At 50.5% G+C, this 12,592-nt stretch overlaps 2 protein-coding genes across 2 annotated transcripts; both read left to right on the top strand.

Moving 5' to 3' along the window:
- The first annotated feature begins 1,624 nt into the window (after window positions 1-1,624).
- On the top strand, window positions 1,625-2,880 carry LOC119133463 (alpha-tectorin-like). The gene is made up of 5 exons (XM_037269337.1): window positions 1,625-1,746; window positions 1,817-1,956; window positions 2,034-2,321; window positions 2,537-2,643; window positions 2,721-2,880. Exons 1-4 carry the CDS (start codon window positions 1,683-1,685, stop codon window positions 2,615-2,617), a joined length of 573 nt encoding a protein of 190 aa, XP_037125232.1. The 5' UTR covers window positions 1,625-1,682; the 3' UTR covers window positions 2,618-2,643; window positions 2,721-2,880.
- Window positions 2,881-2,998: 118 nt separating this feature from the next.
- Window positions 2,999-12,542, top strand: tecta (tectorin alpha). The gene is made up of 18 exons (XM_037269332.1): window positions 2,999-3,405; window positions 3,483-4,053; window positions 4,183-4,793; window positions 5,019-5,589; window positions 5,686-6,314; window positions 6,495-7,143; window positions 7,230-7,429; window positions 7,502-7,882; window positions 7,949-8,235; window positions 8,359-8,639; window positions 8,718-8,828; window positions 8,886-9,088; window positions 9,164-9,327; window positions 9,393-9,641; window positions 9,713-9,875; window positions 9,956-10,040; window positions 10,160-10,279; window positions 10,628-12,542. Exons 1-18 carry the CDS (start codon window positions 3,106-3,108, stop codon window positions 10,708-10,710), a joined length of 5,658 nt encoding a protein of 1,885 aa, XP_037125227.1. The 5' UTR covers window positions 2,999-3,105; the 3' UTR covers window positions 10,711-12,542.
- Window positions 12,543-12,592: the final 50 nt, after the last annotated feature.

The raw sequence follows: 12,592 nt of genomic DNA, 5'->3' as shown, positions 1-12,592 counted from the left end.
AAGCCTCAGCTGAGAACGCATCGGTGTGTCCTAATGGTAGGAAGGCTCCTGGCCTCTCTCCTGGAGCCTTTCACATGTCTTGACCCCCCCCCCCCTCCTCCTCCTTCCCAACCCACCTCTCCAGTTACTCCCCGCTGTCCTACCGCAACAAAGCCCCGACTCAGCGCCCTCCAAACTACTTTCCCAGACCCCATCAGGACACCTCCACCCGAGATTTCCCCCACCCGCTATCGGGCGAATATCTCCGGAGACTACTTGGCTTGCGAATCCTCGAAAATGATGCATTGCCTTGTTGAAAAAAATCAAAGAGAGACAAAGTGACTCATGTTAATTTCGTAACTTGAGCTGACTATAGTCGAAAAGACCCCATTTCAGGACAGCGGCTTTTCTTCATGAGGTACTACCATTACTCAGAAGAATAAAAAAAAAAAATATATATATATATATATATATAATTATTTATTGCACAGGGATAAAAACAATACATACTTTGTGAGTTTCGGTTTTTATAATTTATTAAGTGTAATAATGTAATAATCGTGTGTGATAAAAGTGTAATAATTCTCTATAGAGGACTTTTACTAACATATCCTTTTACGTTGACTTCTTTCCATCATTATTCCCCATCTCCAACCTCCCTCAACTCGCTCTCCTCTTGACATTCTTGCTCCGCCCCTCCCCTGCCCCTCCCCTTGGCCACCCCGCCTCTCCTCCCCAAATTCTCATCTCCTGTTAAATTGAAGTCAATCGCGCTTAAGTCACCTAACGCGCAGTGTACGCATATGACAAACAGCCGGCCGAGGCTTCGGGTGGACTGTGTTTGAGTTGTGCAAGTTGGAAATCGGACGGACGCTGTCGAGCTGTTTGAACTGTGGATGCTGGTCCACTGGATGGGGCTGCGCTGCGTGGAGGTTGCCAGGTTGGACTAGCGACGTGCTCCATGCCCATCTCTTGAAGGCAGGTGAGTGCAGCCTTTACTTTATGCCACAATAATATCCTTCAATGTGAATTCCAATGAAGTGAAATACATTGGGAAAAAATGACAGGTCATCATGTTTCAAGAGTAAAACAACTCTTTTACTGATTTTAAATGGGAAAAGACTTTATGATTTTTTACATGTTTTCTAAAACTAAAAAAGAAAAAAAAAGTTATTGCATAAAGACAGGAATTAAACATTTCAAGTGTGCGCACATTGCAACAGGGATGTTGGCCCACTCACCATTCCAGATATTCTCCAGATCTTTCAGATTTTGCCGTTTCATCCCCGTAAACTAATTTCAGTTTTGGAGAATGGCTAGGCCACTCCTGAATCTTGAGAATATCTAGTCTATAAGTTTCAGGTCATTGTCATGCAGCAACCCACCTTCGTAAATCTTACCCCACCCCTCCCCTAGCGCCCTCAATGGTAATGCGGTCTATGGCGGCCTTGTGGCAATCGAGTCGGAGAAGCAGAAAACAAGCCTGTAATCTACCGGTGCCTCCTCGCATGGGACCGTAAGGCTAATGTGATCCTGTCACATTGTCCCGACACGCATAATGGGTTCTTTTCAAGGCGCTCCTCAAGGGACACCTGGGAGCCCGCACTTTAAGAAGTAGTAGTTGGACTTGAATTAAAGGCCAAAACAGAATGTGACATCTGTCCAATGTCTCTAATTCTGGATTCTCTCCTCATTTTGGTAGGATGGTGAGGCCAGTTATTCTGGTTCTTCTCTTCTTCAACATCAGTGCACCCGCTGGCACGACAGGTATGATCACAAAAGGCAACTTCGGGCACACCTAATAAGAGCTGTTTTTCATTTTGGTCCCTCCTTTTAGTTGGTACTCGGGATGTCCTGTATCCTTTCGGACCCGCCCACATGGATCTGGAGACCCCCAAGATGGATGACGGGAGCACCCCTGAGATTCCTCTGCTTGTGCCATTTGTTTTCTTCAGCACACCCTACCGCACCATCTACGTAAGAAGTGACCGGGAACTCTTCCCACTTTGGCAGAATTTTTTTTCCACAGTTACCCACGCAAATTGCCTTCCCAGGTCAACAACAACGGCGTGATATCCTTCAACGAGCACGTGAGCCAGTTCACGCCGGAAGCGTTCCCCCTCAGCGACAGCCGGTCCTTCATCGCCCCGCTCTGGGCAGACGTGCACAACGGGATCCGCGGAGACATCTACTACAGGGAGACCACCCTGCCGCAGATACTGGAGAGGGCCACGCATGACGTCCGCCGGCATTTCAAGAACATCCCCAACTTCTCAGCCACCTGGGCATTCATCGCCACCTGGCATGAGGTCACCTTCTACGGCGGGAGCCAGACCACCCCGGTAAAAACCAAAAAGCTACATTGCATAGTTGTGAAAGTTCTTGGAATTTTATGTCTAAATTTTTCAACTTACTAGATGAATCATTGCATGATTTCCAGAGACTTTGTTGTTTTAGTTGATGCACAGTGTTTGGTCTGTTTCTCTCTTTTGTAAAACTGTTTCACTCCTCTTGTTTGATTAAAAGGTGAACACATTCCAAACTGTGCTAATCTCAGATGGTGCAGTGTCCTTCGTCTTGTTCAACTATGAGGAAATCACTTGGAGCACTGGGACGGCCAGTGGCGGAGATCCTCTAACTGGACTGGGTGGCACCACAGCTCAGGTAAATTTGATTTGATTGGATAGCACCGTACAGGAAGGCTCCTCGGTTGACCACAGTTAGTTGTCTTTCCTTTCCAGTCAGGATTTAATGGCGGGGAAATTGGACACTTCTTGAACCTGCCGGGATCGCGGTCCAACGACGTGGTCAACATTGAACAGACTACCAACGTGAATCTTCCCGGACGCTGGTTCTTCCGCGTTGACCCGGAACTGATAGATCCCGCCAATGGCTGCAGCTACAACGGCAAGTTGGGCCACAGACAAAGCAGCAACGGACAGAATACGACGACAGTACCGACGGGCACTTGTCTAGCACTCTTTAAAACATCTTTATCCTTCAACTTCCCTAGGTCGTTTTTACAGACGAGGTGAGATCTTCTGGCTGTCGGAACGCTGCTCGCAACGATGCCGCTGTCTGGACATCGACAACGAGGTGATCTGCCAAGATGCTGAGTGTGGCCAAATGGAGACCTGCGAGCAGCAGGATGGAGCATTCTATTGCCAGCCCACTCGTAGCAGTACCTGCGTAGTGTTCGGCGACCCCCACTACCACACCTTCGACGGTCTGCTCTACCACTTTCAAGGGACCTGTACCTACCTCCTGGCTCGGCCATGCTGGGAAGCGGCAGGGCCGCCCTTCTTTAGTGTGGAAGCCAAAAACGAGGACCGCGGCGTGTCCGCCGTCTCCTGGCTGAGAGACGTAACCGTGGAGGTCTACGGTCACAGAGTCACCTTGCCGAAAGGAAGCTTGGGAACTGTTAAAGTGAGCCATTGATAATCTCAAAATGCCATGTCATGTTGCAATGTTTGACGATGACTGATAATCTCTGATCTCTCTAGGTGAATGGTTTAGTGAAGACTTTACCGGTTCATCTTCAGCTGGGCGCTGTTAGGGTCTACCAGTCGGGGGTGGCTGTTGCTTTGGAAACAGACTTTGGACTTCTGGTGACGTACGACGGCCAGCATTACGCTTCCATCTCCCTGCCGAGCTCTTACTTCAACAACACGTGCGGCCTCTGCGGGAACTACAACGACGACCCCGCCGACGATCCCGTCCTTCCCGACGGCACCCTTGCGGAAACTGTAGCCCAACTGGGCGGCGGCTGGCGAGCGGAGGGCGCAGACTGGCATTGCACTGACGGTTGTGTGGACAACTGCACCGTGTGCGACGCCACGACGGAGGCCTTCTTCTTTGGCCCAGACTACTGCGGATTCATTAACAAAACGGACGGACCGTTCCGGGACTGCAGAGCTGTGGTGGATCCTACCGCCTTTGTGTTTAGTTGCGTTTACGATATGTGTAGCAACAAGGACAACATCACCACACTCTGCCAGGCCATTCAGGCTTACGCTCTGGCCTGTCAGGCACTCGGAGTTACCATTCGTCCCTGGAGGTCTCGTACCTTCTGCGGTGAGTTGCAGATATGTATTTTCCGTTTTTTCAACCGATTCAAAAACCGCTGTCAACTCTTGGGCCATGGCATTTTCTCGCTGGCATCTTTCTGACCTGACGTCTCCTTCCTCTCTTATTGGACCTCAGCCCTGCCGTGTCCACCGTTCAGCCACTACCAAGTGTGCACCAGCGCCTGCCCAGCCTCCTGCTCGGACGTCACCGCTCCCTTGTACTGCGCCCACCCTTGCACCGAGGGCTGCCAGTGCGACCGAGACTACCTCTTAAGCGGCAGTCACTGCGTACAGCGTGACGACTGTGGCTGCGAGCACAACGGCCTCTATTACCCGCTCAATGACTCTTTTTGGGCCAGCCCCGACGGCGAAGAAGGCGAATGTAGCCTCCGCTGCACCTGTGCGGCCGCGGGTGAAATCTCTTGCTTCAACGGCTCTTGCAAGGAGGGCGAGGTGTGCACGGCGGAGGTGGGCGCGCTGGGTTGCTACCCCCGCCGGGAGGGGCTGTGTTCAATGGCTCAGAACGCTGTGACATCATCCTTTGACGGCGCCTTCCTGCTGTTCCCAGATGACAGCTCCTACTACCTGCTGAGGCTGTGTGGCGATGTGCCAGCTAATGGCTCAATGGTGGAGGTGAAGATAGGCAGACGGCTGGTGAACAAAGGCCTTGCTTGGAAAAGACCTGTGGTAGTTACGGTTTCTAGCCTGGAGGTTCACGTGGGAGGGCTGGATTTAGAAACAGTCAAGGTAAGTCCAGTGTGCTGACTTCCACTTGAAACCATTTCTAAGGGTACTGGCGCTTCGTGGCAGGTTCCAAATACCAAAGGGCGTCCTCTCCATAAAAGCCATACAGATTACTGTCGCTGTTTCCACATTATGATTATGAGGAAAATCTTGGACCAAAAAACTTTGATAGCCCCTGCTCTCGACTGTACTTCGCCACCTGATGATTGTTTTTTGTGTGTGTCCTAGGTCAACGGAGAACCGATCGCCCTCCCTTACGTGCATTCGACGCAAACCGTAAAGGTTTACCGAACGTCTGCGAACGCCACCGTGGTGGAATTCCGTGACCATCTTCGTGTTCACTACACGCAAGCGGGATCCATCAACATCTCTCTCTCTACTGTATTCTACAATGTCACCTGCGGTCTGTGCGGAGTCTTCAACGGCGACCCCGCCGACGACTTCCGCCTCCCCAACGGACGCCTGGCCGAGTCGGCCTCCCAGTTCTCAGAGGGCTGGCGGTCTATCGCCGATGACATCACCTGCAACGGAGACTGTGACGACTTGTACCGTACGTGCACCGACCTGCGCCTCTACCAGAGTCCGTGGATGTGCGGGAACATCAACGACCCCGGGAACAGTTCTTTCTTGGCGTGCCACGGTGTGGTCAATCCTTCGCCATTTTTCCGGAACTGCTTATACAACATGTGCGTCAAGGGCGGCAACCGCTCTGCCCTGTGCTCCTCGCTGCAAGCTTACGCCGCCGCCTGCCAGGATGCTCAAGTGGTCCTCGCTTCTTGGAGAATGGCCACCAACTGTCGTAAGTAGAAGACCTTGAGCCATGTCATCACACTGAATTTGGTGGTTCCCATTCCCATGTGGAGTGATTGCTTTCTCTCTTCCTATCATGTTCCAGCGCTTCCCTGTCCAGCCAACAGCCATTTTGACGAGTGCACCAGCGCTTGCCCCCTGACGTGCGCCGGCCTGGACGAGCTGGAGGTGCCGTGCCCGTTGCCATGCGGCGAAGGTTGCCGCTGTAAGGACGGCTTTGTCCTGCGGGACGGCCTGTGCGTGTCCCGCGGCGACTGCGGCTGCGCCGGCCCCGACCTCGACCGTCGGATACCCGGCAATCACACTTTCTGGACGGACCGGGACTGCCTGGAACGCTGCTACTGCAACGCTTCGGACAACAGCGTGTATTGCCTGGCGGCGCCGTGCCACCCCGAGGAGTACTGCCAGGAGGACAATGGGTTGTACTACTGCCGGCCTCGCAACGAGGCACTTTGCGTGGTGGCCGGTTATGGCCACTTTCTGCCGTTCAGCGGCGGCATGTTTGAGTTGCAAAGTTCTTGTAGCCTGAGCTTGGCCACCAGCCACTGCGGGAGCAGCGACATTGCAGGCATGCCTGGTATCTTGCCTCCGTTTAAACTGTTAGCTCTTAATGAGGAGAGGGACACCAGCCAAGCAGTTTGGGTGAGAGGCTTCGTGCTGGAGGTTTATGACTTTGAGATTGAGGTTTCTCGAAGTTACAAGAACACCGCCATGGTGAGTCAATGTCCAAAGATCGTGGGTAGACGAGTGTATATTCATCATGATAGTTAAGGGACCCAAACAAAGTTAATAGATTTGTTCTCAAGCTCTGGACTGATCACATTTTTCGACTTATGGGGCAATCTATCATATTTAACATAGGTATGTACTTTCTACCTTTTTGTTCATTTATAGGTAAATAAGGAGCGCTTGCACTTTCCCATAAAGCTCGGCCTGGGGAAGATCAGCATCTTCACTTTGGGTGTGCTGCTTGTGGTCCTGGAGACGGACTTTGGTCTTAAGGTGGTCTTCGACTGGAACACCCTGCTTCTGTTGACTTTACCCCGTCAGCTGTACAACGCTTCCTGCGGCCTTTGTGGGGGCTTTCGCTCAGTCCCGGCCACCCACAACTCCGACGACTGGGGCGCGACCTGGGCCGAGAGGGACGCTTTCTGCCGGGTGGGCTGCGGCGATTCATGCCCAAGGTGCGGCCCCCCGGGGGATAAAAATCCACCGGACGATGGCACCATCGCTTCGGCCGATGATGACGACAGCACGGAAGACGAGCGCAGCGCCGAACTCCGCTTCCACCTGGGAGATGGTCTTTACGTGTTTGCGGAGCCAGAGGCGGCGAGGCTGTGCGCCCTGATAGTGGTTCGAGAGGGCGCGTTTGCACGCTGTCACAGCAAGGTGGCGCCAGAGTTGTTTTACCAAGGCTGCCTGCGGGACGTCTGCTTGGACGGGGGTGCTCAGGAAACTGTTTGCAGCTGGCTCCAGGCCTACGCCACCACCTGTCAGACACAAGGGGTTCCTACCATCGGCTGGAGGGGCGATGCACCATGTGGTGAATAGCTACTAATCTTCAGACGCGCTATAAATTGCTGTAAATGTCATCCTTCAAATCTGTCCATATCATGCCACATGTCCCAGTCCAGAGGTGTCCGCCCAACAGCCATTACTCCAGATGCGTGCCGGTCTGCCCGCCCCAGTGCGCCCCCGCCCGCAGCCAGAGGGACTGCAGCCAGGAATGCGTTGAGGGCTGCCACTGCGACCAGGGCTACGTCCTCAACAGCAAGAGTTGCATCCTGCCTCAAGACTGTGGCTGCTACACTGACGGAAAATACTACGAGGTCAGTGTGATGCGGATTTAATTTTGTGATTATTTATTTATTTATTTTTTGTTGTGTTCGCTTTTTTTCTAGCCCAAACAGCTGTTCTGGAACGGCGATTGCACCAAGCGTTGCCAGTGCATCGGCCGCAACCTGGTCCAGTGCGACCCGCGGCGCTGCAAAGCAGACGAGGAGTGCGGCCTGCGCCACGGCGTGCGCGGTTGCTTTGCGCGACGCTCCCAGCAGTGCGTGGCGTCGGGCGGCGGTGTATTCAAAACCTTTGACGGTGCCTCGCTTCGCCTGCCCGCCTCCTGCTCCTTCGTGCTGTCCACCAACTGCCACAAGCTGCCCGACCTCTCCTTCCAGCTCATTGCCAACTTTGACAAGTGGAGCTCGCCCAACCTCACCACCATCTCTCACGTCTACCTCTACATCAACGAGGAGAACATCCTCATCTCGGGCAACACGGTCAAGGTGGGTTGCCGAGCGGCGCCTTTCTTCACGTAGCGACGAGCGCTTACAACCGACGTGTCGGCGCAGGTGAACGGCACGCCGGTGTCGGTGCCGTTTGTGACGGGTCTGATGACACGCCTGTCGTCGTCGGAGGGCTTCGTCGACATCGACTCGCCGCAGGATATCCGTGTGCGCTACAACCGCTTCAACACGCTGAGCGTCAGCATGGGCACGCGGCTGCAGGACAAGCTGTGCGGCTTGTGCGGCAACTTCAACGGCGACCCCAGCGACGACTACATCACTTCAACGGGGAGGGCGGCTGCCAGCGCTCTGGAACTGGCCCAGAGCTGGAAGACCAACGGTATGCAAGACAGGTGAGTCTCTTAAAGTTGATTCCAAAATGTACATTTTCAAAAAGCTTGGTTAAAAGTGGCACCTCAGAGCAGGTTTTGAGAACTTGCATTTTCTTGGCTTCTCCCCCACTCCTCCAACCCTAGGTGCGACGAGACTCAATACGTGGCCCTGGCCCAGTCGTGCGGCAACGCTGCCGTGTTGGCGCTGCAGCGCGAGGACACGTGCCTGAAGCTGACTGAGCCCAAGGGATTCTTTCAGCCGTGCCACGGCCTGCTGGACCCGCGGCCCTTCTACCGTTCCTGCTACCTGGACGGCTGCTACAACCGGCGCGGTGCCCAAGTGTGCGGCTCGCTGGCCGCCTACGCCGAGGCCTGCCGCTCCATGGGCGCCCTCACCACCAGTTGGATCGCCCAAGAGAACTGCTGTAAGAAGCACCACCTGCGCATTTGTGTTTTTGCCGACGCGTGGCAGCTAACGTTGCACGTCGGACCCTGTTTTTTAGCAGAATGGATCTACGACCCCTGCGCAACGGAGACCTGCACCAACTTCACATGCGAGCTGGAGAATGATGGTGACTTGTGCGGTTGCCCCGAGATGCCCGCCAGCCATGAAGGTGAGGTTGTGACCCCGAAGAGGGCCAACACGCTCTAAAAGCAAAACAATTTGTCAGGCGATGACGACGTCATCGAGGCGGAGGTGACGTGCAAGACCGCCGTGATGGAGGTATCCATTTCCAAGTGTAAGCTCTTCCAGCTGGGCTTTCAGCGCGGCGATGTCCGCGTCAATGACCAAAGCTGCGCCGGCTTGGAGGGAGAGGACTACATCGCGTTCCACATCAACAACACCAAAGGACACTGCGGCTCCATTGTGCATGTCAGTCAGCCGTTGAGAGTACATCCTCTCTAATGATGCCATCTCAAAAATGTTCCATTTTGTCACTGCGTGCAGTCAAACGGTACGCACATCATGTACAAAAACACCGTGTGGATCGAGAGTGTCAACAACACAGGCAACGTCATCACTCGGGACAAAACCATTAACGTGGAGTTCTCCTGCGCCTACGAGTTGGACCTGAAGATCTCGCTGGAGACGGTCCTCAAACCTATACTCAGGTGGGTCGGTCAGCTCGTAAACATAAGTCCGGGCGTTTTGGGCTCACCTTGGCTTTCCTCCCCAGCGTGATCAACCTCACCCTGGCCACCCAAGCGGGTAATTTCATCACCAAGATGGCGTTGTACAAGAACGCCTCGTACCGCCAGCCGTACAGGGAGGGCGAGGTGGTCCTCAGCACTAGGGACATCCTGTACGTGGGCGTCTTTGTGGAGGGCGCTGACGAAAACCAGCTCATCCTGGTCGTCAACATGTGCTGGGCCACACCATCGCGCAACAGCAGCGACCGGCTGCGCTATGTCATCATAGAGCGAGGGTGGGCCTCTTTTCATTTCCTTCCATTTATTTCAAATTTTATTTATTAATATTATTATTTCTACACCTTAGATGTCCCAATATCAAGGACACCACCATCGGCATGGTGGAGAACGGCGTGTCGCTCACCTGCCGTTTCCACGTCACAGTCTTCAAGTTTATCGGCGACTACGATGAGGTGCACCTGCACTGCGACGTTTCGCTGTGCGACTCCGAAAGGCACGTCTGCAAAGTGGTGAGAAGACGACGTCGCCGAAACAAACGAGCGATCCTCCCGCAACTTGTTTTGTGTTCAAACAACATTTGTACGTGCAGAATTGTCCGCCCAAACGGAGGATGTCATCTAAGGATAAGATGCTACAAGATCACATACTCAGTGTTGGGCCCATTCGAAGACAAGGTAAGCCACTGGCAGCTTTTGAGCAAGGTATCTCAATGATTTATTTTTTTACTCCATCGTTTATACGGATTTTCTGTGCACTTGCAACGTATTAATTTGTGCTTATGAAATTTTCTCAGTTTCGGACTGGTGCGAGGAGGACAACGGCGGCTGTGAGCAGATGTGCACCAGTAAGGCGACCGCTCCAGTCTGTAGCTGCGTCACCGGGATGCTGCAAGCCGACAGGAAGACCTGTCGGAGTAAGTCAGCATCAACTCTGATTTTCTGACCCTTGAATTGGTGCCACTGGCGGAGCTAGAGGGGGGGCCGTGCGGGCAGTGCCCCCTGAAATCGGCTATATTTTTTTACATTTCCATCTGTACCCCGAGGAGAACCTATAATGAATCAATATCAGCATTTTTGAAGAATTATTTTTTAAAAAAAGTCATACGTTTTGTGGATCCCCTGAGATATTCTTGAAGCCTTGGCAGGATTCAAATTTTGCTCACAACTCAAAGCATACAAAACAACCCCAACCCTAATAAAAGTGCATAAATTGAGAAAAACTGCAGCATCATTTGATGTTTTTTGTTGTTTTTGTGTCCTAGCTCCAAGTTCGAGTTGCAGACTCTCACCTGCGCTCCTTCTGCTGAGCGCCGCTGTTTGCTTGCACCTGCTTCTCCTTCGCTGACGCACAACCAGAAAAGACTTGAATACGCAAAAGACTGTCGGTTTGATTCATTACTTCCACCTCATTTTGTCCTTCACTGTTAAGAAGTCGATTTTTAATGTCATCTTACTGGTGTGTTTTCTGTTATCACCACTAGACGGCGATGTAGGACGAACGTTTTAGTCTTCACATGTCTAGCAACACAAAAGTGGGGGAACTAAGGCGGCGCTGAACGCTTTTAAAGTTCTCATTTTCAGGGACTTGAATTTTTTTTTTTAAAAATTACACAATTAAGTTGCAATTTTAACATTTGGAGAACAAATTTCAAATGTGAGCGTAAAGTCGTAGCATTCCAAAGTCATTATTTTACAAAAAGAAAACAGTTGTAATTTTGCAAGTATAAAGTGGCTCACATTCAACCCCCGATTGTAACAAGGTTCCACAGCCCTGATTTGTCGAGGGATTGTACAGACGACAGTCTAGTAACACGTACTTCAGGATCTTCCATCATGCATGACTTTCGCTGTGTTGTCTAAACATGGCGTATGACGACGTCTAGTCTGCTTTCCTTTTTGCCGACTCGCATGAGGTTGTGTGTTTTCATTTTGTAAGGTTACACGCTTTTTTTTTGACTGAGAATTAATGAGCAAGCACATACATGCAATCTTAAAATTATCAGTGTCAACTTTCAGTATTTTTTCCGGAACATTAAAACTACATATGATAATATTACAAGTTAATCCTAATAACATATCCCCTCTAATTTGTAACACGCTGCTTTCCTATTGTAATATTACGACTTTATTCTCATAGCTATTCTCATAGCTATGTGACCTAATTCTTGAAAATGTATTACTTCCACCCATTTGTTGACTCGTTCTTCTTTTGCACCAAACTCATCCAGCAATGAAAGTGTAGACGCGCCCTGAACGGATGATTGAAACGTATGTCCCAATTCTTTTGTCCATATACAAACAGTAAGAAAACAAGCATACCGATCGAGTTATGTCACCAACTCAACAAAGCCTTTTACATAACTCAAGTGGACTTAGCCTGTTGACCAGCCATTGACTTTTTTTCCCTGAGGATACTGAATCTATAGCAAGGTTAGGTTTTTTTTTTTCAAGAAACAAACATTCTTATTGATTTAGGTGTATATATACACAGGGCTGCACTTGTCTCACTTACAAGTTAATAAAAATAAAACACTCAAAACGTTATCATGCCAACACACCGAAGAACTGACCTTTGTTGGTCATTGTTGAGCCGTTTATGTATCCGTGGTTACATAATATTGTCGTGCGTGTGTGTGTCTTTGTGTGTGTTTGGAATGCCTCTCGCTTTGCATACTTTAATTCACTTTTTGTTGGAAAAATATTACAAAAAAACTCAGCTAGTGTCTGAAATACATAATTAAAATTTCACCAAGGATTGCAAAAGACAGTTGAAAAGGAAAGCGGGCGGATTTGGAGATTTAAGATGGATTCCGAATCTATCACTCCCAACATTCACCTGCTGAGGGAAAAGACAAAAATGTTATCTGGGCTGTTATGGCTTCCTCAAAACACTGTTATGCAAGAGTCGTTAATTTTATTATTACTTGCTCTGATTTATATAGATAGAGTCAAAGGCAGTTGTCGTATCCGAACATTTGATTTCTTTTCATTGGTTTGTGGCTGTGTTATATTTTTGATTTAAACATTATGGCAAAAGAAAGAAGATGGACAACATTGGAGCTATGTAACCTTTCTTTTTAGTGTGGCTACAGTTGTAAATGAAACAAAATTTGGACACACCGTGCATGCTTTTTTTGTTATGAGTAATTTGTAATAAATTAGACAAATGAAAGAACATTTTTATTTTTCTTATTTCAAAAAAAGGACGAGAAAAAAAACTACGATTG

This window comes from Syngnathus acus, chromosome 14, assembly GCF_901709675.1.
Source record: "Syngnathus acus chromosome 14, fSynAcu1.2, whole genome shotgun sequence".
Lineage (NCBI taxonomy): Eukaryota > Metazoa > Chordata > Actinopteri > Syngnathiformes > Syngnathidae > Syngnathus > Syngnathus acus.
Note: the sequence above shows the minus strand (reverse complement) of the source record. Positions and strands in the feature narration are given on the sequence as shown.

What these genes read in the sequence shown, in the direction of transcription:
- LOC119133463 (XM_037269337.1), top strand. Translation starts at nt 1,683, where the DNA reads ATGGTGAGGCCAGTTATTCTGGTTCTTCTCTTCTTCAACATCAGTGCA. An exon ending in TGCACCCGCTGGCACGACAG is followed by an intron (nt 1,747 to 1,816) that starts GTATGATCACAA and finishes CCCTCCTTTTAG; the next exon opens with TTGGTACTCGGGATGTCCTG. An exon ending in GCGGGAGCCAGACCACCCCG is followed by an intron (nt 2,322 to 2,536) that starts GTAAAAACCAAA and finishes TGCTAATCTCAG; the next exon opens with ATGGTGCAGTGTCCTTCGTC.
- tecta (XM_037269332.1), top strand. Translation starts at nt 3,106, where the DNA reads ATGGAGACCTGCGAGCAGCAGGATGGAGCATTCTATTGCCAGCCCACT. An exon ending in ACCAACGGTATGCAAGACAG is followed by an intron (nt 8,236 to 8,358) that starts GTGAGTCTCTTA and finishes CTCCAACCCTAG; the next exon opens with GTGCGACGAGACTCAATACG. An exon ending in AAAGGCACGTCTGCAAAGTG is followed by an intron (nt 9,876 to 9,955) that starts GTGAGAAGACGA and finishes TTGTACGTGCAG; the next exon opens with AATTGTCCGCCCAAACGGAG.